The 25,394-nt window shown below is 38.8% G+C and overlaps 1 protein-coding gene across 3 annotated transcripts in view; it reads right to left on the reverse strand.

The window, feature by feature from the left end:
* si:dkey-246i14.3 (ephrin A4) overlaps positions 1-16,226 on the reverse strand; it is a 65,269-nt gene extending 49,043 nt beyond the window's left edge. For all 3 annotated transcript variants that reach the window (XM_055164344.1, XM_020928061.2, XM_055164343.1), the window contains exon 1: positions 15,774-16,226. In XM_055164344.1, the coding sequence (XP_055020319.1) occupies positions 15,774-15,889 (116 nt within the window). In that variant the 5' untranslated portion in view covers positions 15,890-16,226. The remainder of the gene's footprint in view (positions 1-15,773) is intronic.
* Positions 16,227-25,394: the final 9,168 nt, after the last annotated feature.

The following is a 25,394-nucleotide window of genomic DNA, read 5'->3' on the forward strand; positions in this document are numbered from 1 at the left end:
AATTCTAAAAAGCAATGATCCACTTGGGTCACTTTAAATGAGAGCAATTTTTACAGTTTTTGGGGTCAATTGGCCATAATTAACCATATGTATTAGGGATGTAACAATAATCGAAATATCGTGATATCGAATCGTTAAAGTAATATCGTGGACCATCACAATATATCAAATTACAAGTCTCTCTACTTAAATTAAGAGTTATGGTGCAGCAATAGCTAAAAAAGACAGAAGAAAATACACAGACCATGATCCTTTGCTCCATTTCAATGCAGACTACAAGAAGAAATAACAGTTCTTAGTTCTTTGGATTAGTTCTTGGTCTTAGTTCTTTGGATTAAGTTTTATCAAGGCATTTTAAGAGAAAAAAGTAGCATATTAACAGTTTTCTTAGTCTCCACAAAATATCACAATAAATATCGTACCGTGAGGTTCATACTGTGACAATATCGTATCGTGAGACTTGGATATCGTTACTAGCCTGATTCATCGGTTGGTTTCACTTCGTGGAAACTGTCTGACCTTGCAGCGTTAGAATTCGTTTGCTCGACGGTAGGCGGGTACTCCTTTAAATTTAACCAATCTCTGCTATTTGGTCGTGAAGTATGTAATGCGCCGCTCACGGGGGTAACTGGTATGTTAAGCTTTTCCCAAATCCCGTAGGAAGAAGGGCAATAACGTCTTTACCCTTGATAAATTTCACCAAACATTGTCTTTGTTCCGGCTTTAAATCCTCGATCTCGGGAATCGTTGCCAACACAGAATGTATGGCACTTTGCTGATTGGCTGGTGCCCGAACTCACACTTCTTTGGTTCTTGCAAACCATCTAGTGTATTCCGATTCCTGACCTACTTGCTGGAGAGAAATGAATTTGAGTGGAGGCCACTAGATGGCACCAGCCTGGCAATATCGTTTACCCCTAGTATTGTGTGTGTATTGTTGTGTTCAAGAAATCGATATTGAAATCTATGTGTGTGTTTAAATTGGACACAGCATTTGAACAAAACACTGGGATGAATCAATACAAGAAAAAAAACATGTTCTTAAATCGCCCAGCCCTAATTCTTTTCCAAACACACTGAAAGACTAAGAGGATTTACAGAATTTCAGATTCAGCAAAAAAAAATCTTCTGTATGGTCAAAAACGTCTTCAAAGTTCATGTGACTCACTGAACCCCATGAATAGGCCAACTATTCATGATTCTAACCTTTTAAGACTACTTTTGTACACCTTAGCTTTGGTATGTATAATAGTCTGGAAGTTTGGAGTCTGTAAAACATCTACAGTCACTCAGTCGTAATTCTGAAATGCAAAAAATGACAGCAGAAAGAGAGCTCCTCAAGAAAACAACCATGTCATTCGCACGACTGTAAATTATATTGACTCGTACGCCATTAAACCGTGAAGCAACCTGTTTCAACGCCGCCTATACATTCTACACTTTGCAGTTACGTAGTCAGGAGGCACATGGGGAGTAACAAAGTAAACAAAGAGCAATCCCAATAAAAAATATGAATCAACTATCTCATTGGAGTAAAATGTTGAGAAGAAAACTAGCAGGAAACGAGACTCAAGCTGATTTTAGTGCGTCGCTGGTCGTGCCCTATCATGTGGTCTTGCAAAAATAACCCATTCACACACACGCAGGAATCTTTCATCGCTGGAAACGCAAAGCTGGAAAAATATTGCTTGTTTGAATAGGCATATGAGACCGCATTCCACTCATATTTAAGGCCAGGAAGCCGGTCAGAAGGAACGACCATATTTGCATCACACATGACCAAATAAGGAGTTTGTCGAGTCAGCGAAGAACAACCAGGAAGCCGCTACCTACTCCACTTCTCCCTGAGGTACGCATAGCCGCAGCACCTACTGTATACTGTATATTAGTATGGAAGGGAGGGGGCCGCTCTCCTGACAGTAATAGTAATACTTGCAGACATCTTTTCGTGCCTCTTTTCCTCCCCTCATCCCTCTATCCCAAGGGTTTTGCGGGGCTGTTTTGGGAGTTGAAATGTGTTGACGGCGTTCCTGCATCCACCTCGGGTCTAATGTTTTCGCGTCTCCAGAGGCCGGAGGAGGAAGCTCAGGCCTCATATGCATGTGTTTGCGTGTGGCGGCTCACAAATGTGTGTTGTACATCACCAGGGGCAGAGAATCTAGGCTGCGCGGCTCCACTTCTGGGAGGTGATGCCAAAATAATATTAGTTTTTGTAGCACGATGAAAAAAGGGAATTCATGCAAACAATTTGGAAACTCTACAACAGTTGTCATGTGATCCCTCTTCATCGGAAAACAAAGCAAAGGATTAAAGAGGTTTTGAGGAACAAAGATGATGTCTGACACACAAAGTTACTTCAGAGTATTTAAAATGGCAACAAAGCAGTTTATATTTGTTTAAAGGAAATGACTACAGAAGGAAAGAGCCCCTGAATACAACTCACAATGCACTTAAAGGTGCACAATGGAACTTTTCCAGTGGAGGAGCTGCCATCTGCTTATCGCTGCTACACCTACTGTGGAACATTCTAAGCAAAGCAAACATCTCCATGAGAAAAGGCGTTTCTAGTGTCAAATAGGAGACTTTATGTGAGATATGGGCAGGATCACTTTTCAGTCATGAAGTTCTATCCATGGGTTTCAGAGTGACAAAAATCTAGCCCTGTTGCCATTAGGGGTGTGCAAAAATATCAAAATATCAGTATATCGTATCATTTAATGTGATGATACAGTATAGATATCGTGGGCTACTGTATCGATACATCGCCAAGAGTATTTTTTTGGTAGATTTTCTTAAATTTTGTTAGAGCGCTACAGTTTTGTTGCTTGTTGAGAGGAAGGAAACTTGTTTATGTGATACATTTAACATTTTTACTGTTTTGATGAGTAAAATGTTTGTGTTTGATATGAACTTTGCCAAAGAAGTGGTTTAACAAAGACTTTGAGTATCACAAACATGATTTAGTTATTATTTTTTATTGAACCATATCAAATCGATTTGAAATATATCGTATCGAATCGAGAGTGCACTGTATTGAGATATGTATCGTATCGTGGCCTGTGTATCAAGGTATGTATCATATCGGCAACTTCTTAATGATACCCAACCCTAGTTAAATGTGATGATACAGTATCGATATTGTGGACTGCTGTACCAACATATCGCCAAGAGTATTTTTGGCATATTTTACAAAATTATTTTATTACAGCGCTACAGTTTTGTTGCTTGTTTAGAGGAAGGAAACTCATTTATGCAACAAATTTCACATTTTCACTGTTTTGATGAGTAAAATGTTTGTGTTTCATATTCACTTTGCAGAAAAGGTTGTTTAACAAAGACTTTTAGTATCGCAGACATAAATTTAGCCTTTATTTTTTTATTAAATGATTTGAAATATATCGTATCGAATCAAAAGTGCACTGAACTGAGATATGTATCATTTTGTGGCCTATGTATCGTATCGGCAACTTCTCAATGATACCCAGCCCTACTTGCCATAGCATAACATTTCAAAACTATTTACTAAAAAAGGTCAAAAGTCTTCAAAATATCACCATTAATTGGGTTGCCTTGCTGCATTTTTAAACTTTAATGTTTTTATTTGAATAATTTTATTGCAATATCAAGAAACCTGGTATACTCTCGTAGTAGCAAACCCATTTTCAAATTGATTGGTGATGTAATGTTACCATTTTTTACAGAAATAGACCATTGAATCCAAAAATGTAGAGTTGGCAGGTTGAGAAAATTGGTAGCAGTTTGGCACAGGTTAAAAATATCTGAGAGAGCAGGAGGAGAGGAGGAGTAGTAGGAGAGGAGGAAGAGAGGAGAGGAGGATGAGGGAAGAGAAGGAAGATGGTGAAACGTGTCCTCATGCAGCAGGACCTTGTACGCTACAATAATCCAGGTTTCTGAACAGCCTTTTGCTCGGCCTGGGTCAATACTAATTCAATTTCTGTCTCAGGGAATTCCCAGGTGGCCTCTTGGCAGGATTTCTGAGCTGAAGTGAGGGAAGCTTTGTGTGAGCGTACAGGGAGGTGTCGATTTGAGCCACTGCACAGTCAAATGCATGGGCAAGTCATGGGCAGGGGAACTCTGAAAGATCCACTCGCCAATTCATGCTTCCTGGGTTTACGGAAAAACCTTTTATTCTCTAATATTGCTGTTCATATAAAGTGTAATATTTATGAATCCTAAAATGGGATGCGGCTAAAAAAGAAACTGTATTAAAAAAGTATTAAAAGTACTAAAAAATAACTACAGACTGATTTGAGCTTTCCACTGGCCAATGCCGATACCGATATTTTAGAATCCAGAGACCTATTTCTAGACCAATATATACGATCAATTTTCCCCAGATGATCTAATCTGATAGAAAAACAAACTCAACACTGTGCATTGCTCTGCGTAATAAAATTAATAGAGAAATATAATAGCAATATATATTTTTTAGACATCCACAACTCTGCTTTACTACTAACCTTTAACGTAATTACTTTTTGTGCCTTCTTTCTTCACACAATAGTATTCAAACAAAGCTTTATGACTTAACTTTAAATCAGCCAGCACAAACAAAATATCAGCCTGTGTGAGAGATTTATGGCCGAGAGCCCATAGAAATATCACATATCAGTTTATCTCAAAAAATAAACGTACTACATAAAACTGGATTGTAAATTCAAAGTAGGGTATGTATACTGAAATATGCAAAACCTCATATTTCTTACTTAAATCGGCTAGAATTGGCTTTCTTTATAGCAAGAGGCATGAGAAAAGTCAGCAAAACAGGAATCAATGCCAAATTGGGCGGGAAAAATCATGATATATTTGCAACTGGATAAAACGTTATTTGTCGGGATGTAACAATACCCAAATCTCTCGGCACGATATTTTCACGATATACATCTCACGGTATGATATTTATTGCGATATTTTGTGGAGGCTAACAAAGCTCTTAAAATGCCTTGACAAGACATAATCGAAAAAACAAAGATTTAAAAGTGCTTATTCCTTCATGTAGTCTGCATTGAAATGGTGCAAAGGATCATGGTCTATGTAGTTCTCTGATTGTTTTAGCTATTGCTGCATCATAACTTATAATTTAAGCAAAGAGACTTGTAATTGGATATACTGTGATGGTCCACGATATTATTGTGAGACCTTTGACGATATGATATTGCAATATTTTGGTTATTGTTACATCCCTAATTATTTGGCTCTTTCAATTAAGTCAATATTACAAAGTTATATTCTGTTAAGTGAATAACAAGGGGCCTGTTTATACATTTCATCAAAATGTAAGTTCAGACATTTAAAAAAAGGTGTAACAACTACTACTAAATATAAAAAAGAGCCAGTCTTTGGAACGGCTCTTTGACATAAAAGATATGGATCCCACAAAAAGCCAAAAGTCAAATACGCTAAAAACAAACTAACTGTAAACACAACTCTTTCAATCTCACACTTTGAAAATTGTAACCAGTTTGTCCTCATATTTTTACATTTGCCTTGGATAAAACTGATCAAGTAAACTGAGTAACTTTACTTGATGAGATGCAGTTCCAAAAAGTGTGTTATAATGATGGCAAAACTAGAAAATTAAATCAAAAATTGTGAAGCCTAAATGGTACAAATTATTCATGAGAAATGATATTAAAACTTGTGTTGTAGAAATTGTATCTCGCCCCATAGCTAAAAAGAAGTCAACACTGTAATGATGGTTGCTGCACATTTTCCCCGCCGCCATTTTGTGCCAAAGTGGGTGCAGTGCAGAGCCAGGCACACCTCATCTGAGTCCACAGCTGCCCCGGACTCAGCTCAGACAACCGCACAATACGACTTATTACAGCTTAATGTGCCCTAATGCTGATGTATGTGTGCACACAGAGAAACCATGAGGCGCGCAAATGGGAACGAGACAGGTCCATATGTAGTCTGCTGATAATGCCAGACCAGGCGATAATATCTTTGGCTTAAATTGGTATCGATTGACTAAATATCCTGACCAGGAGGAGAGAGAAACCCGCCTCTTTTATGGTGTCTGTTGCACCGGGGCTATCTGATCCCATTTGAACACACAGGCCTTGGGTCCCAGAGCTGTGCGCAGACAGCTCCATGTGCATATCGTAAACCTAAAGTGATTCATAACGCGTTGCTAAACATCAGTAAAGTCACATTGAGCGGTGGGGGAGTGATGCGGTGTTTGTGGAAGTCGACTCTTTTCGGTTAAACTGTTCGCTTTAACGTAAAAGGTTGGCTCCGGATCTCATTTTTTAAAAGAACTGAATCTTTTTCCTTCCCCAATTTTGTCCATTTTTACACTGATAAACTCTGGACCAACACAAGAATCAGCACAAAAGCAGAGTAGGCCACACCAATGAGAACTTAATGCACAAAAAACATAAATGGCACTTTAATAACAGTTCATTTTTTCGTTATTATTATAGTAGCGCAACATTTTATTTAGAATTTTAACCCACTCCCACTCAGTTTGAGCCTTGGCCATTTCTCTCTGTGATTAGTTTATAGTTAAATGAGTTATCACGTTGGCTTCTGTCATTTAAATATAAAAAGAGCCAGTCTTTTGAAGGGCTCTTTGACATGAACAGATCCAAAAGATTCAGATCTCACAAAGGAACCAAAAGTTGAATCGCCAGAAGTGGGAAATCTCTTTTTTACTTTTTAAAATTCTGACAATAAAGTGTTAGCATTTGGATCAAATTTTTGTAGTCTACCAAAATGTGCTACAAAAATGTGTCTGTACATGTCTTAGTTGTGGTTCAATTATTGCACAAACAGAAAATGAACTGGAACTGGAACTGGTAATTTTAGTGTTTAAGCTTTAACGTGCCATTGTAATATACTCAATACTCAATGTTTTATTCAAACACATGCGCTTATATTGTCTGATGTATTTGATAGATTCTAACCTCTGGCCTAAACTGGCTTGAAGTAGTTCACAAAATGAGGCTAGATGTTTCACAAAGCGCTATCTACAGCTCCACACCTTTAGAAAACTGACCATCAATACGCCAAGGGTGCTCCAGTCACACCTCCAGTCCGCACCAACACAAAGCAGCGCCCTATTTAGAGCACAGGCCAGAACAGTGGTCGGCAAAAGTTCTCACAGTGAAGTTGAGTTAAGCATTTTTTTCTCCCACTTTCCACATAGCCTTGAGGAGAAAAGTCAAAGTATCATGAATCATGCAGTGAGTAAATCAGAAGGTATTTAATGATAGGGTGTTTCTGAGTTTTGTTTATAGTAAAAGTGATGGGAACTAAACCCAAGTACATACAACTTGCTGCCGTTTCTACCACTAATTTCATCTGATTATTCATTCAACATTCATGCTATTACAGCACACCCAACAGGTTTTTTTTTACTCCCACTGTTACCAGTATGATCAAGTTCAACATACTTTTACTCATACAGCAGAACTAATTTGATTTGGAGACAGTGGCATGAAACTGGTACCGGACATTGGTGCTGATACGGACATTTTTTTACTATGATCAGACCGTATATTTGACTCAAAGAGCGCTCACAAAACCACAAACACAGTGGAGTTATTAGGATTAAGAACTAGGCTATTACAGTATTTATAGTAGGATTGTTTTTATATAAAGAAGATTAAACTCATGATTCACTCCAAAAACCTTCAGCAAGCTCACGCCACACGCAATCCTTAAAATCTAAAGAAAATAATTTGTCAGCAGATACCAACTTTCATCCAAAACACAACTGACTAATTAATAGGGAGGTAACAATAACCGAAATATCGTCAAAAGTCTCACAATAATACCCTGGGCTGTCACAATATATCGAATGACAAATTCCTTTGCTTAAATGCATTGTTTTATAGTAGCAACAGCTTATAAACATCAGGAACTACATGTCCCATGATTCATTTCCATGCAGAAAACATGAAGAAATATGTTTTTGCTTGAATTCTTGGGATTATGACGGACATAATTCACATAAAAAAACTCAGGAAAAGTATAAGATCACCGTAAAATGTTTAACATGAACTAGTTTTATTTTTCACATTTTAACTTGGTTTAGCTTGCAATTTACATTTTATTGTGATGTAATGTGCAATAAATATAATGTCCCTAATTACTTTACAGCCAAGGAGGTGACATGACAAGAATAAGTCCAGGTCTGATCTGTGGAAAGGCAATCCTGCTCAAAGCATGTTATTCAAGATATTTTTGAGCATTAAGAATTAGGGACATAACAATAACCGAAATATCGTGATATCGTATCGTCTCACAATATATCGAATTACAAAATCCTTTGCTTAAATGCATTGTTTTATAGTAGCAATATTTAATAAACATTGGGAACTACATATCCCATGATTCATTTCAACACAGACAATATGACGAAATATGTTTTTACTTTAATTCTTGGGATTGTGACAGTAATAATTCACACCAAAGTCTTATCAAAGTATTTTACAAGCAAAAAAGGGTCCTATCTACAGTTATATGAGCCTCTTCAAAATATCGCAATAAAAATCGTACTGTGAGATGCACATTGTGATAATAATGTACCGAGAGATCTGGATATCGTTACATCCCTACTAATTAATCATCAGCCTTAACAATGAAAACTACCACTATTATGACAATGCTCCTTTGCACTTGTAATACCTCTACTACTATGAAAAGTTTGCCAAATGTAAAAAAGCACAATTTCTTCTTTGTTAGCAAATAATCTACCTTGTTTTTATCATGCACCATCTGTCTACAAACAAGCCTGGCCCAGAACAAATAGGGTCAATTCTAAAATCCTGTTCAAGCCAATGAGGAAACAGTCGCCATTGTCTCCGCAAAGTGTCACTTGTCGACCTACAAATCTGTGCAGATCAGTGGTTGGCTTTGTTGGGTGACAGAGATGAAGAGGCTGCAGTGTGCGCTCTGATAATACACTCAATAGAGCAAACATGCAGACAGAGCAGCTGATAAGGCTGTGAGGATCTGCATAGACAAACAATGGGCACTGACACCGTGATAGAGACACGAGCGCAGGAGGATGACAGACGAGACGGGGGGAAACACTGGGCTGTAGGGGCGTCCAGAGGAGAACTGATTACCTCACAGGGTTTGTTAAATGTAAGTCGATGGGTTTTGGTGTTAATCGTTTGGCACAGAAGGAAAAGGGGACAGATACAAATACAGAAGAGAAGTTTGTTTCAATATGAACAATCTGACTGAATTCTATGGCTACAGTTAGGTTAAGATGCTACTGGTATCGAAAGAAAAGGTCCCAAAAATGTATTATTATTAAGTTTGATGCATGATGGTGCTGCACTATAGAAAGTTAGGTTTTCTAATCTTTATAGTTTTGATCTACAGTTTAAATTGTGCTTTCTCAATACCTACAGAAATAAGTTTCTCAATAAGTTTCTCAATAGGTACTAGGGCTGGGTATCATTAAGAAGTTGCAGATACGATACATACCTCGATATGTAGGCCATGATACGATACATATCTAGATACAGTGCACTTTCGATTCGATACGATATATTTCAAAACAATTCAATACGGTTCAATAAAAAATAAAGGCTAAATCATGGTTGTGTCTGCAAAGTTCATATGAAACTCACCCATCTTAATGATCAAAAACAGTGAAAATGTCAAATAAATGAGTTTCCTTCCACTAAACAAGCAACAAAACTGTAGCACTGTAGCAAAATAATTTAATAAAATATACCAAAAAATACTCTTAGCGATATATCGATACAGCAGACCACGATATCTATACAGTATCATCACATTAAACAATACGATATATTGATATTTTTGCACACCCTTAATAGGTATGGGAAAAAGGACAGTTCAAGCAGTCCCGCAAGCCAGCGTTTGTTGAAGTAGTGAAAAGTTCTGCAGAAATCAGTACATTTCTTTTGTGAAGCTTAGTCCTTCTACTACTAGAACGCTACAAACATGTTCACAAAGGCATATGCTTTTTATAATAGTTTGCCAGTTCATCTTTTCACATTCTCTTTTCACAAAAGAAGACTACATTTTTCTTTTTCCCACTCCTGTGCTTGTGCTTTTCTGTTGTTTACAATGTATATGTAGTATGCGTGATTATTGTTTCTCTTGGCACAAACTCGAAATAAAACCGAATCAACCAATCCAAAAATAATTAAAAAATAATGCGTCACTGGTGGTGTTACAAAAAACAAGCGAGACGTCGTATGTGTACATATGTGGTACAGGATCATGCCCAAATGTGATTTACGCAGGTATTTAGAGCAGCTCATGCATACACAGGGGGAAATGATGCACAAACACAGGAGATTACAGTGGCACTTACGAGAGGACGCTTCAATAAAGATACGGAGACGGCAGCAATGCAAATACTCATCTGCTCACAAACTGTTTAAACACGCTCCAGTGGTTCAGGCCAACTCAGCCTCAATGAGGGAGAAGCGATACAGAGGCCGGCCCTGTCATGATAACAGGTTTTGTGTGATATTTTTAACATCTGTATTAAATTGGTCTATAGAAAAGAAAACTCAGCAATATTCAAACTTATCACGCAAACAGTAACCCTAAAATCCCAATGTATCTTTTTCTAAATTAACTATATCATAAATAACACTGCTAGTTGCAATGAATCGTGGTTATTAAATATTCAAGCCTCAAATGCTAAGGTTTACCCAAATATTATTCTTCTCTCCTGTATTGAAGTTGACATAGTAATTTTAACTGTGACAGGATTAACAAAGGCACTGGCATAATAAAGACCTAGCTACAAGAAAATAATAAAAACACTCATATTTTACTTTTTGATGTCACACTAACCAAAAGTATATAGAGCTGTCAGTCACCATAACATTTTTTGGAGTGCCTTATAATGCAGAATAAAATATAGACAAAAAAAAAAAAAAAAAAAAACACTAGCAGTGACACTAATCCATGTCACGGATGCAATAACCCTAAAGCCGGACATATCTACTTCCACCAAAAATAAAACAAAAAAACACAAAAACATACAAATAAATGTAATTAAATAAATACAGAGTGACAGTAGTTAGTGATAGTGTAGTTAATTTATATCTAAACTGAGTCATAATATAAAATAGTGATTCAAATTTACAGCTCAAACCCTGACTTAATAATAAGTCAGTATAATAATTATCGTGACAGGTCTGCAATATAATACTTAGGGATGTAACGATATCCAAATCTCACAGTATGATATTTTCATCATATACATGTCACGGTATGATATTTATTGTTATTTACTGATATTTTGTGGAGGTTAATATGCTTTTTTTCCTCTTAAAATACCTTGACAAGACTTAATCTGAAGAACTAAGATTTAAAAGTGCTTAGAACTGCTAATTCTTCATGCAGTTCGCACCAAAACAGAGCAAAGGATCATGGTCGATGTAGTTCCCTCTGTTTTTTAGCTACTGCTGCACCATAACAATGAATTTAAGCAAAGAAATTTGTGATTTGATATATTGTGATGGCCCGCGATATTATTGAGAGACTTTTGACGATACGATATCACGATATTTTGGTTATTGTTGCACCCCTAATAATACTAAAACTGCAAGTCATCTATAATCATCATTACTGGCACTATTCTTCTGTAGATCATCTGACGTAAAAATCACAGTCATCTTTGTTGTTGTCACAAATTTGGTGGAGAAGTGGCTTTTGTTGATTTGTGGCTTTAGTCACTGAATGTTTTTTGAGTAATAACAGTGTTGTGCATGCTCGAAATAGCAGAGGTAGCCTAATAATATAGTGATAGAGCCTGAGTTACACCAACAGCACTAAGTTGGACAGGTTTGTGGAGAGGTAAGAACCTTAAAAGGCAAAACTGAACCAAAGATTGTTTAGAAACCCAAACATGTCAGTAAATCTTAAGTTAAAGTATGTCTACCCATTTGCCCACATATAAAAAATGTACATGAAATCATAAAAAAATGAAGTAACCTTGTCTAACCTTGTAGCAGCAGACTTGCCCACAGGAGCTACAAAGAAATGTGTGCCACAACAGTCAAAGAAATTTACACAAAACAGCTAATATATTGACCTGCTTTTGAAAGACAGTTTATCCTGATGGTGATGTACGAGAAGGAGGGACTATTTCGACGTTAAAAGGCATTTTCTGTGCCATATTCCGCAAAGAAATGGGCAATTCCAAAAGTTGGGCAGGTGTGAGCAAAGTTCCCGAGTGGATTTATGAGAATGAATGTATAGAGACCGGAGCGGGAGCCAGTGTTGTGTCAGCAAATAGCCTGATCCACTTGTTTAGTTCAACAGAGGGCTGAGTCGACCATTACTAACTCTTAAACCACCAAAGTACATAATATTTTACTAACATTTAACTGCTCCGGGAAGTGCAAAATAATTTCACTTTTAATAAGGAGCTACCACACAGCAATAAAACCGTCATAAAAAGTCGGTTCGTAAAAATCATAAAAGAGAAGAACACAATAAAGAAGTACAGGGCGTGATTTGACAGCGCTCTCCTCTGACCCCGCGCACTATCCATCACTTTCATTTTAGAGCTCCATTTTTCAATCTGCGGGCTGCTAAAAGAACAGTAGTATAAGTGTTTGAGTGGGCCTTTGTTACACGGTATTAGCAGTGAGGAGTCTCCACTTGACTGCCTCTGCTTCATTAAAACCATAAATCTAGACGTCCAAAAGAAAGGTGAGCCTCAGAATGTCATTGTCACAAAGGGGCACAGTTGGTTGTAAAAATCACACTTTTCCAAAAGACGCTGTGGTGTAGAAAGCAAGTAAACTTAGAACCATGTAAGGACGTTATCAAATACGCTTTATTAATTAGTATTTAAAGGTTCTATATTACACTAAATTAACTCTTGTGAGCTTTTAGCCGTGTTAGAATCTTTTTACCTCTTCAAAAGCATACATACAATTGTGTTTTGTTTCATTCAGACATGTTTGAATAAGGCTCTGTACATCTCCAGAGCTCAAAATGTTTTGTTCCACCTTATGATGTCATGAAGAAGTAGGAAGTTAAGAGCTACCTTTGACCTTGAATGGCAGTTCCAGGGCTGAAATCATCCAAATGATTCTAGTGAAGATGCATGGAGTTTAAAAACACAGTGAAGGACTTCTTGCATTACCACATGACATCACAAGGTGGAACAGAATGTGAAGAACTCACCGTAAATAAGCAGGTTTGTGTGTTTAACATGTGGGAATGAAACAAAACACAAGTCCAGATATGTTTGTGATGAGGAAACAACACACATAGATTAGTAAGTGATTTGAAGTATTTTCCCTTGGGACAAAAATGACTACTCTTTAACTTCTGTAACCCTCACACTGCAAAAAAAATAAATCTAGCAAAGTTAAAATGACTTGAATTAAGAAAGTTTTATCATGATTTGAGTAAATTTCACCTGACAAGTAAAATTATCTTAGCCACCTAGTGCCTCCGCTCAATTTCTTTTGTCTCCTGTGACTAGATCAGAAATTGGAATATACACGAGATGGCTCGCAAAAACCCAGAAGTGCGAGTCCGGGCACCAGCCAATCAGCGAAGAGCGTTACATTCTGTGTTGGGAAGGATTCCCGAGATCAAGGATTTAAAGCCAGAACAAAGAATGTTTGATGAATTTTATCAAGGGGAAAGACGTTATTGTCCTTCTTCCTATGGGATTTGGGAAAAGCTTAATATACCAGTTAACCCCGTTAATGACACATTACATATGTCATGAACAAAGAGCAGTGATTGGTTAAATTTAAAAAAAGTATCTACCTACCATCAAGCGAACGAATTCTAAAGCTGTGAGGTCAGACGGTTTCCACAAAGTCCAAAGTGAAACTGACTGATGAATCAGGCTAAAATTATCTGCCAGTGGAACAAGACATTTGTACTTAAAATATGAAAAAACATCTTGCTACACTTAAGATAAGAAAAAACAACAACTTTTTGCACTTACAATAAGAAACAAAACCGAATGTTGCTTGAATTAAGAAAAACACACTTATTCCATTGGCAGATATTTTCACTTGTCAAGTTTAATCTAGTCAAATAAAGTAAAATGTTCATTTTAACTCATATATTAGATATTGTTTGCTTTGCTCTTTCTTAGTTTTCTTTGTATTTTAACAAAAAGTACCACTTAAAAAGCCATTTGTGTGTCCAAGTGATTGTAATAGCTTCAAATCTGGACCAAAATCTAGAACATGAACTAAAATAAAGATGCTGAACAAAGTCAACAACACTGCTTTATACTAGCAGCAGTGGCTCAGTCATTATATCCCCAGCCCAAAACCCAGATCTGGTCAGTGGGTGCATACTGTTGTTGTGTTCTTGGCTGTCTTGGGCAGTGGCAGAGCAATATAACCTGTAAAGTTGACATTACCTAACCAAGAGTCCAGCCCTGCCTCACTTCCTCCTCCAAGGCCACTATTACAGGCCTAAAGTTTGAACAGTGCATTGCTTGGCTGCCAGCTAATAGAAAATATAGTATGGGAAGATGAGTGAAGCTCGACTAATCATGGTGCCAATATCCATCAGTGGGCAGGGGGGAGCTGTAGGAGAAAAATGAGAAGGAGACAGAAATGAAAAGGGGAGAGGGATGTAACAAAGCAGGTAATGAAGAGTAAGGAGAGGAGGGGAGGCGGTGTAAACCCAGGGGATAGAGAGTGAGGAGCCTCTTTGATAGCTTTGTGATTGGGTGGTACTGGCGCTGCTGATTCTGTGCCATACCGGTCTCCCCACCACCACCACCACGCTGATGGCACTGATTGCACCTCTCTCTCTCTCTCTCTCTCTTTCACTCTTTCTCTCACTCTCTCGCGGGACCAAAAAGGTGCGCTTCTTCCTGCTTCTTCCTAATCCTCCACATTGTTCCCCCCTCAGATCAGAAACTCAATTACAACTGTGCTTTTTACCTCTTTGGGCACACCGCGTGCATAACCTTGTACAAGATGACTCCTGCAGGCCTGACAAAGTAGCCCCCTGGGAATTATCCATCTCAAGAGTCGTATTTCTGTCACGTTTTACGCACCCACATGTAAAAGACAGGATGATCCGAAGAGAGCAACAGTAGCCTCTACGCGAGCAGCTATTAAGCAAAAAGGTCATTCGTCTCAGGGAGCGTTTAGGGAATGGGCCTAGAGGAGAGAGAGAGTCTAAATAAGCAGGTGGAAGCGCGGCGGATGTGTTATTGGGCTGTAACCCGACTGGCCCCACAGCTCTCCGGACTCAACCCTTCAATTAGCCGCAGTAACATTATGGAGCACCTGGATGAGCAAGCAGGTGAGGCCCTGTAGTTCGCTAATGGCCCTAATCAAGCCATTACGCACAGTCACAAACATACTCCTCCCCATTAAAGACCTCACCGCATTCACCGGAGCGCATCGGGCTAATATCCCCACCTGTGTGCTGTCTGGAGCGCTATTAGGAACTATAACAGGGCCCTTGGACTACAGAACCAGAGGAGATGAACAAACTATAAGGCACAGGTCATTCTGACTCATAACTTCACCTGCTATTAAAGTGTAATAAAACTTATAACTTGTACACACTTAGGAGGCTGCCTTTTGAGCGCACGTAGGCTACAGGACGCAAGGTGCATAGCTAAGATTCTTCACGCCAACTAAAGCCTGACTCATTAAGCTGGAATCGCAGAGATCATTGGGCAAGGAAAGCGTGGCGTAACAAGCTCAGACGTGTTTCTTAATGCAGTTCAATTGAAGTGAACCTCACGCTGAAGGAACAGAACAGTCACAGCAACTATGCATAGTGTTTTTTCCCACCTTGTATTTGTGGAGTTCCAGTAAACAGCGTGCCTCTTGCCAAGTACAGCGGGAATTACATTGCAGAGGAGAATGGCCAGTCTCCAAACCCCCGGTGTCCACTCAAAAAAGCCCATGCTCCCGCCTCAGAAGCAGCCAGCCACGGAGCAGCCAGAGCGTCAATGGCACAGGTGAGGGTTACGTACCACTACTTTGATCAGGGTCTGGAAAAGTCCCCCGAACTTTAAAACAGCTAGGTATAAACTTTTAAGTCATTTGAAGTGGCAGTTTTGCAGAGTGCACGTAGGGAGCGTCTCAAAATCTTCACGTTGCAAAATCCAAATCATAATAAGTCAGGATCCTTCAAAAGTTGCGTCAAAGTGTCCATTTTACGCATTGCCTTTCTCTAATGTGTTTATAGGCGTTGTAAATGATTAACCCCGAATTAAAAGTCCGTTCTCGTTCACTGTAATGAGTCACTGGATTATTTGAAGTGCAGTGGGTTTGGCAGCAGCAACAGGGCAACGCGGTGCTGGAAGGGCGGCTCCGCGTGCAGCGAGGGGCGGGGATACGAAACTTTGAGCCAATCAGGTCTCCAGGGTGTGGTGAGCGCACAAAGCCCTGTGAAATCCTGGAGAGGTGCGCCCACTGGCGTGAGCAATAGACAGCTGTCACAGAGCCAGTCCAACAGGAAAGTCAGGACAGAAAGCCTTAGAATTATAGGATTAAAAGTGCAGACCTGTCACGCGCAAGATGTGTAACCAAGACCTGACTCTTGCCACACATTTTTTACATATTTTTAATAAATAACACAAGGATGAAAGTTATGGTCATATTGTTTTATTTGAAAAAGTGCCGCTCATATTGGCATGTTTATTGTCTATTTACAAAACTGATTTAAGTCAATATTAGAGACTTTTGGTAATTAGTTTGGGTAAGTGAGTGAAAGTGAAATAAGCAAATGGAACCAAACACAACTTTCTTTCTAAAGTTCAAAAATAAAGTAGTATCAGCAACAGGCATTTCTTTGTAAGTTCTGTCAAAAACAAACTCATATTTTGCTTCTATTAATAAATAAACTGCCTTGTCTTGCCAATAAAGATGTTGAAGTTGGGAGTTGTGGAAGTAATATTAGTACCTATTACTATTATCATTAGTAGTGCTGTAATAAACCAAGTTATTACAATGTGTAAATTCTCACTTATAGTATGTACACACACATTTATGACAGTAGTTAATAGTAATAGGAATTGCTGTTTGTTTCAGTCACACATTTGAGAAATCCTGTGTTATTAGTCGTAGTTTTTTTTTTTAAATCATCCAAATGATTCTAGTCAAGGTGTGTGGAGTTTAACGCAGTGGAGCACTTCTTGAATTACTACATGACATCACAAAGTGGAACATAGTGCTTTTTGTTTGATACAAACTTCAGCCCAAATATGCAGGGTTTGTGTGTTAAACCTGCGTGACTGAAACAAAACATCCAGATATGTTCTTGATGAGGAAACAACATTATACCATAGATCAGAATACATCATAATATGCGCCTATAAGCAATAGTGCTATAACAACAATCTAAACCCAAACTAAACCAAGACATCATCTGGACAAAAATTGGCTTCAAATTTTACAACCAAATAACCTGTATATATAAGTCTGAACACACCCTTGAGCCATGTTTCCAGAATATTTCTTTAATAATACTTGACACCATAGTCTCTGCTACATATAGTTTTGAAGGTACACTGTGTAACTTTTCAGGTTGGACGTCCGCCACTATGGAGATGCTATTGCTTTGCCTGTAATGTTCCACAATATGGTTTTAAACTTAACTAAGATACATTTTTTTTCAATTATGGATGTTTTTATTGCTCAAAAATACCTTTAAAGGGACAATGTGGAATTTTGGACATAGGGCCTCATTTTCTAGTTGGCCAGAGTGTTGGAGACATTTGGAGACACTTTTTAAAATATTCCATCCAGTCCTTGTCTTTCCAAAGTACGATATTAAAATCCTATGTCAGGAGAAGCTACCGGGCCAATTTACAGATGAAATAACCCCACTCAATCAGAATGCATGTTTTTAAAGAGACAGTCCGGGATTTTGGACATACCACCTCATTTTGGAGTTAGCCAGAATGTTGGAGACGTATGGAGACACTTTTTTTTAAATATTCCATCCAGTCCTTGAATTTGCAGAGGTCTCTGGTGCTAGCCTACAGTCCCTGACAAAAGTCTTGTCGCTTATCCATTTTGTAGAAACAAAATCTTATAACCTGACTTTAAATTAATCGATTGGTTTTAGAAATGTCTCATATGAAAGCTAAAACCCTCCCAAATTATGCTCAATATACTAAAATAAATTTGCTTCACTGAAGAAAGATTGATCATTTAATGAACACAGAAAGGTCAGATTTTGGCAAGACAAAAGTCTTGTCACCTTGTTATATGATGCACCCAATCCTAGATTACAGCCTCACCTGTGATCAGTTACTGATCAATCAATTAGTGGGTGTGTATAAAAAGAACCCCAGCACACCAGACCTTCACATCAACTGCAACTTGACCTCTGACAACATGCCTAAGATCCACCCTGAGACCAAAGCGTTAATTATCAAGAGGCTGAAGACCAGATCCACTGCTGAGGTGGTGACACCTTCAATGTGTCTCAGCGTCAAGTACAAAGAATAAGAAAAAGATCTGAAATGACTGGAGATGTTTTTGACAAGCCCAGGTCCGGCAGACGCCGCAAGACAACTGCTCGGGAGGACCGTTTGTTGATTCGAAAATCCAAGGCCAGCCCCTTTTCCACTGCAGCAGACTCCACCAGGCCTGGTCACCTCAAGTCCCTGTGTCAACCACAACAGTTTGTAGAATTCTGTCTCGAAATGGCCTCCATGGTCGAATCAGTGCACAGAAACCAGCACTAAACAAAAGGCAATTAAAAAACCGTGTGGCATTTGCCAAGGCCCACAGAGCCTGCTAAAAGGATGGACACTGGAAAAGTGGCAGAAGGTGGATTTCTCAGATGAATCCTCGGTTGAATTTCATCACAGCCGCCGCAAATATTGCAGGAGACCTACTGGAGCCGCATGGATCCAAGATTCACCCAGAAAACAGTTAAGTTTGGTGGCGGAAAAATCATGGTCTGGGGTTCCATCCAGTATGGGGGTGTGTGAGACATTTGCAGGGTGGAAGGCAACATCAATAGCCTAAAATATCAAGAAGTATTAGCTCCTCTTACATTCCCAACCATAAAAGGGGTCAAATTTTGCAGCAGGATGGTGCTCCATCGCATACTTCTATCTCTACATCAAAGTTTCTCAAGGTGAAGAAGATCAAGGTGCTCCAGGACTGGCCAGCCCAGTCACCAGACATGAACATCATTGAGCATGTCTGGGGTAGAATGAAAGAGGAAGCATGGAAGGCAAAACCAAAGAATCTTGATGAACTCTGGGAGGCATGTAAAACGCTTTCTTTGCTATTCCTGATGACTTCATCAACAAATTGTATGAATCATTGTCGAACCACATGGATGCGTCCTTCAAGCTCATGGAGTCATACAAGATATTAAATATGGATCTCACAGCACCACTACTTAATTCACTGACATTATGCAACATATTTTTGTATTTAAAGTAAATTATTTGTTCAATTTTCTGTTGGCGACAAGACTTTTGTCTTGCCAAAATCTGACCTTTCTGTGTTCATTAAATGATCAATCTTTCTTCAGTGAAGCAAATTTATTTTAGTATATTGAGCATAATTTGGGAGGGTTTTAGCTTTCATATAAGACATTTCTAAAACCAATCGATTAATTTAAAGTCAGGTTATAAGATTTTGTTTCTACAAAATGGATAAGCGACAAGACTTTTGTCAGGGACTGTAGTGCATGTCAATGGTCATAGTTATCCTGCCACTAAAAACAGTTTTACACACTCCACAAAACACCTGAAGCAAATCTATTATTATACCAGACTGTCCATGTACATGTCTGTGTTGATAGAATAATGTTTGAAATAAAACTAACCTTGCATCGCATGAATCGTCGTGTGTTGAGGGACTATTTTCCTCAGCAGCATCAGAATTTTATTTTGCCAGTAAGATAGGTGCTAGGTGATATCAGTCCGCTGCTGCCGAGCTTTCCAGTAGGAAGTACAACTCACTGCTGCTCAGACATAAATCCTCCAAATGCAAGGTTGATATTATTTTATAGACAGACATTTACAGCGATAGTCTGTCGTAATAATAGTGGGTAAGACTGTTTTTAGTGGCAGGTTAACTATGGCCATTTACATGCACTAGCCTAGCACCAGTGACCTCTGCGAATACAAGGACTGAATGGAATTTTTTTTTTTTTTAAAGTGTCTCCACACGTCTCCAACATTCTGGTTCACTCTGAAATGAGGCTGTATGTCAAAAATCCCGGACTGTCCCTTTAAAAACATGCATTCTGACTGAGTGGGGTCATCTCATCTGTAAATTGTCCCAGTGATTTCTCCTGACATAGGATTTTAATGTCGTACTTTGGAACATAGCAGGCAAAGCAATGACATCTCCATGGAAACAAGCAGCTGGCGGGCCTTCTACCAAAAAGTTACATAGTGCACCTTTAAGTAGGGCAGCATTAGTTGAGAAAATATCAGCTGCTACACAAGGTCTTTTCATTGCAGCCTTGGTATTACTTTGGTTTGTGTGAGTTGTGCACTTGTATTAATTGTGTAGTTGTTGTCAGTCGCCCCAGGGGAGTGTGTAGTGACAGTAATCAGTGCTTCTCTATGGGCCAAATCCACTGGAGGTCCTCCCTAATTACCTCCCCAGTCTCTAATACTGTGCACTATCACTCATACACCACCACTGATAGTCATCTGTATTAGCCACAACTGCTGGACTTGTTCTTTTTTATATTATGTGCATGCGTGTGGCACCAGGACTCGTTAGCTCACTACCCGGAGGTCTTTGTCATTAATTTCCCATGATGCAGCGGTGCTCGTGTGCCTGCTAATTCGTCCCCAGTGAGGAAGTGTTCCCCTTAGACGTCGACAAAGGACCACAGAGGAGTAAGTCCCTCAGCGGGGTCTCGGTCTCTTATTTTGACTGATTGTAACCAGACTATTTCTCTTCAAGTGCCAGAGGTTAGAAAAGCATTTATCAAAAGTCTGTAAGCTCCATGATGTTTAAACTTCAGTGTGTAGAATGTAATAGTTTAAGTATTGGATGACCCTGGTGAGGGAGGTGTTCTAGTTTACCTCAGGGGAGTGTCAATTGAAATATGCACTCACTCACTACTCGGTAAATTAAGAGGACTGTTGATTGCAAGGCTGATGGATTTTTAACACTTTGACTAATCAGCTGCAAAAAGCAATCCTCTTGACGACTCTCAAACCTCTATGTTCATTGTTCAGCATCCGCCACCATCAGCAGAGGACGTTTTCACCTTGCTATAAGAGGGTCTTGGGGTGATTCTGACAGTTGTACTTGTACAAATTGTGTATAATAGTTTTCTAGATCACAAGCCTTTGTGCTGGTTTGAAGAGTAATTAGTTTCTTACCTACCTTTCTTACCTGGTTTCCTTCCCAGTTTTGGTTGGTTTGTATTTTTCAGTAAGATGTTTTGTTAAGTTTAACATCTTAATATTTGTATTGGTTTAGTCTAATTTAAAAGAAAAATAAAAGATACATTTTTCTTCAAAGGGCTACTCACAGCAAGAAGGCCCTGCCTTTGATTCCCAGGCCAGGTGGAACTCTGACAATGGTCCCAGGGCACTGCACTGCAGTAGTCAAACGCAGACAACAGCTTTCAGGTCAAAGTGCATCTTTGTCGACCACTAAAATAACATGTTTCCATTGCCATTACAAGGATACTTGTACCATATTGTGTAAAAAGCATGAATCACAGTGGTGTGTAATGCTTTAGTGAATGCACACTTTGCCATTGACCTGCCTAACAGAGATGCTAGGTTCAGAGGCCTATAAACAGCAGCTAATGTGAGAGTCTCCAGGGAACGAGTCACTCGGGTGGCACTCGAATGCATCATATTGACAGAACAGAGAGAGGACACACACACTATTGGGAAACATTTAGAATCACTTTAGTGTCCTTAGTGATACAGTGAATGTGCAGTGTCCTTGTTTTACTTTGAGGCAGTCAAGAGAACACGGCCAGGCTTTTGTGAATGCAAGACACAATAAAATAAAAATACAAAGTTCATATGTTCTTATGTTATTTGGTTGGCACAGTGTATGGACATGACAAACACATTATCCTGAATCATTTTCATTCATCTTATTTGTCTAAAGCCAGATTAATGTAGCACTTAACTAAGTTCTACACAGCATCACAAATATCTTTGTTGTTGTGTAAAGCAGCACTCACTCATGTCCTCACACAATTTTATTTGCTTAGAGACAATACACAGTAATACACATTTCTGTAAATTTGTTAGTATTAGGTATGGCTAGTTTCCAGAAGGTTTCCCTGGGCAATATGTAAAATGCCACCAAGAAAAGTGCAGGTGGTAATGCAGGTTAAGTGTTATGCACAAGAGCACAACAGTAGTCCTGACAGCAATATTATTTTCCTCTCCTCTACGTCACAGTAGCTCACCCAGAAGACCATGTCCCATTGTTTGCTCAGGTTTGCTCAGGATCTCAAGGACAAAATCTGAAAATAACCTTAGATGTTTAAGGTATTCAGCAAATTTACACTCATATATTCATTTTACCAAAGGTCACTCACTATGAGCAGTGCAAAGTGAATATAAAGATGTTAGCATATACTGGAGACCACCTGAACAAAATGTAGTTATCCAAAGGTCAAAACAATACCCAGTTAAGACATAAAAGACAACTCTGAGCTGAATAAAATCTAGAAATGTAATATGACGGAGATAGCAGCAGCCTCAAATAATAATAAAAATACAAATCTTCAAAGTTGTTTTGTTGAATCCAAAACATGAAAGAGTATGAGTGACCTTCTTGGCAGAAAGACACTGCCTTTGGCCAAATAGATCTCCACTACACAAGGGGGAGTGACAGGGCCTTTTAGCACCCAGTGAGAACATGCACAATATTTCATCAACAATAACAAAAAACACATCACACACCCACACCTATGTTTACCATGAGTAGACAAAATGTATTTATGTATTTAGGGATGGTAAATATTGATTTTGTTCAGTTCTTTTTTGTGTATAGTTCTCTTATTGATCATCCAAATTATCAATATTTGCTGATGTTAACATGAATATTTTAAATCAAGGCTCACAAATTGTAGAAAAGCTGTAATAAAATTCATAATTTAACTTGACTTTTATGTTTCTACTGTATCTCCTTGATCTGTTTAAAAGACATGTCTAAAACACAGAGAACAACCTGGAGCAGTGTAACAAAATACCACGACAAAAGCCCATTTACAATTTACACTTACAATGGCGTTCGCTGCACTTATGATAAGTAGCGTGAGCAGAAAGCTGTGTCCACTATTGCTCCATCTGTAAACTCCAAAGGTACGTGTCTCTCCCATTGTTGTTATTATTTGTACTCCAATCATAAAAGACGCCAAATAAACATATACGTATATCCACAAGAATCAGCATATTTACTGATGTGTGTTGAAAACACTGAGTATTCGCCCGCTTGTCAGTTTTACCAGTGAAATATCAATAAAGTCCTTACAGCTGATGCAAATCTGAACTCTGTTCAGATTTGATTGAGGGAACTTTCCTTTTTGATCCTGCACATTTGGCTTGGAAAACCATACCATAAACAAATAAATACTGGCCATACAATACAAACACAAATAAGTTTTATAAAGTTAACAAAAAAGTGAAAACATTGAGACATTAGCACCAGTATCAGCTGGTGTTAATATCCATCCATTTTCTTCTGCTTATCCGACCAGGTCTCAGGGGCAGCAGTCTAAGCAGGGACTCCCAGACTTCCCTTACCCCAGACATTTCCTTCAGCTCCTCCAGTGGGACCCCAGAGCATTCTCAGCTTAGCTGAGAGACACAGTGTGTCCTAGATCTTCCCGGGGGCCTCATCCCGGTGGGATGTGAACACCTTCTCAGAGAGGCATCTATTAGGCATCCAGAACAGATGCCCAGGTCACCTCAGCAGCTCTACTCCGAGCTCCTCTCGTGTAACTGAGCTCCTCACCCTACCTCTAAGGGATTGCTCAGTCACACTGCTGAGGAAACTCATTTCAAGCGCTTGTATCCATGATCATGTCCTTTTAGTCATTACCCAAAGCTCATGACCATAGGTGAGTGTAGGAACGCAGCCTGGCTTTCAACTCATCTCCTTCTTCCCCACAACAGTCAGATACAGCAACTGCATTGCTGCAGAGGCAGCACCCTTTCACCTCTCAATCTCACGCTCCATCCTCCCCCTCTCATGAGCAAGACCCCTAGATACTTGAACTCCTCTACCACCCGAAGAGGGTGCCACCTTTTTCCAGTTGAGAACCATAGCCTTGGATTTGGAGGAGCTGACCTTCATCCCAGCTCCTTCACACTCGGCTGCAAACCACCCCAGTGCATGTTCCTGGTTCAGTGAGGCCATCAGGACATTCGCAACCCGCAGAGATGAGATCCCCCTTCCAGCCCCTAACTAGAAAGTCTGTCCATAAAAATGAACCGAACCTGTGACAAAAGACAGAACTGGAGGAGTCCAACATGCACTGGGAGCAAGTCTAACTTACTGCTGGCAATGCTAACACAACTTCTACTCTGGTCATACAGGGACAGGACAGCCTTTAGCAAAGGGCCCCTGACCCCATACTCCCACAGCAGCATATATATATATATATATATATATATATATATATATATATATATATATATATATATATGTGTGTGTGTGTGTGTAAAAAAAATTTTTAAAAAATGTGTTTCTCACCTTCCACGGTGGTAGGTCTCTCACCCTCATTCAGCTCGGGTCCTCTACCAGAGGCCTGGGAGCTTGAGAGTTCTGCGCAGTATCTTTGCTGTTCCCAGTACTGCACTTTTCTGGACATATATATATATATATATATATATATATATATATATATATATATATATATATATATATATATATATATATATATATATATATATATATATGTGGAGAGAGACAGAGAGAGAGAGAGAGAGAGATACATAATCACCCAGTGAATAATAATAATTGTAATATATTCACTGCTTTATATTTCATTGAGTAACCTTTTAGACCTTTTAGAGAAATTTTACATACTAATTATTATACAGTTAAATACTGGCTATACCATAAGTACAAAAAAAACTTTATACAAGGTGAGAAAAACTGAGAATAGTAGAGACATTAGCATTGAGTGCACAAACAGACACAGCAAGACAAAACGTATCTGAAACCATCCCTTGTCACAACAGCCCTCTATGTTTTGCATGTAAAAACTATCACTACAAGTCATGAGTTTATACAGAAATCATGAGGAAAATGGATCATTCAGAAGGCTTTATTTTCACAGAAATATTTGTCTGTATTGATGTTGAGGTCATTTTTATCTTTGCGGCACAATATGTTGTTTTTTTTTTTGAACAAACAAGGTCTCATGTTGCAACTTAGCTTATTCTATTGCACCTACCTAACAGCGTCCCAGTATAAACAGGTATAAACCAT

This window comes from Boleophthalmus pectinirostris, unplaced genomic scaffold, assembly GCF_026225935.1.
Source record: "Boleophthalmus pectinirostris isolate CB_2022bp ecotype Guang Dong unplaced genomic scaffold, ASM2622593v1 HiC_scaffold_6, whole genome shotgun sequence".
NCBI classification, from domain to species: domain Eukaryota; kingdom Metazoa; phylum Chordata; class Actinopteri; order Gobiiformes; family Gobiidae; genus Boleophthalmus; species Boleophthalmus pectinirostris.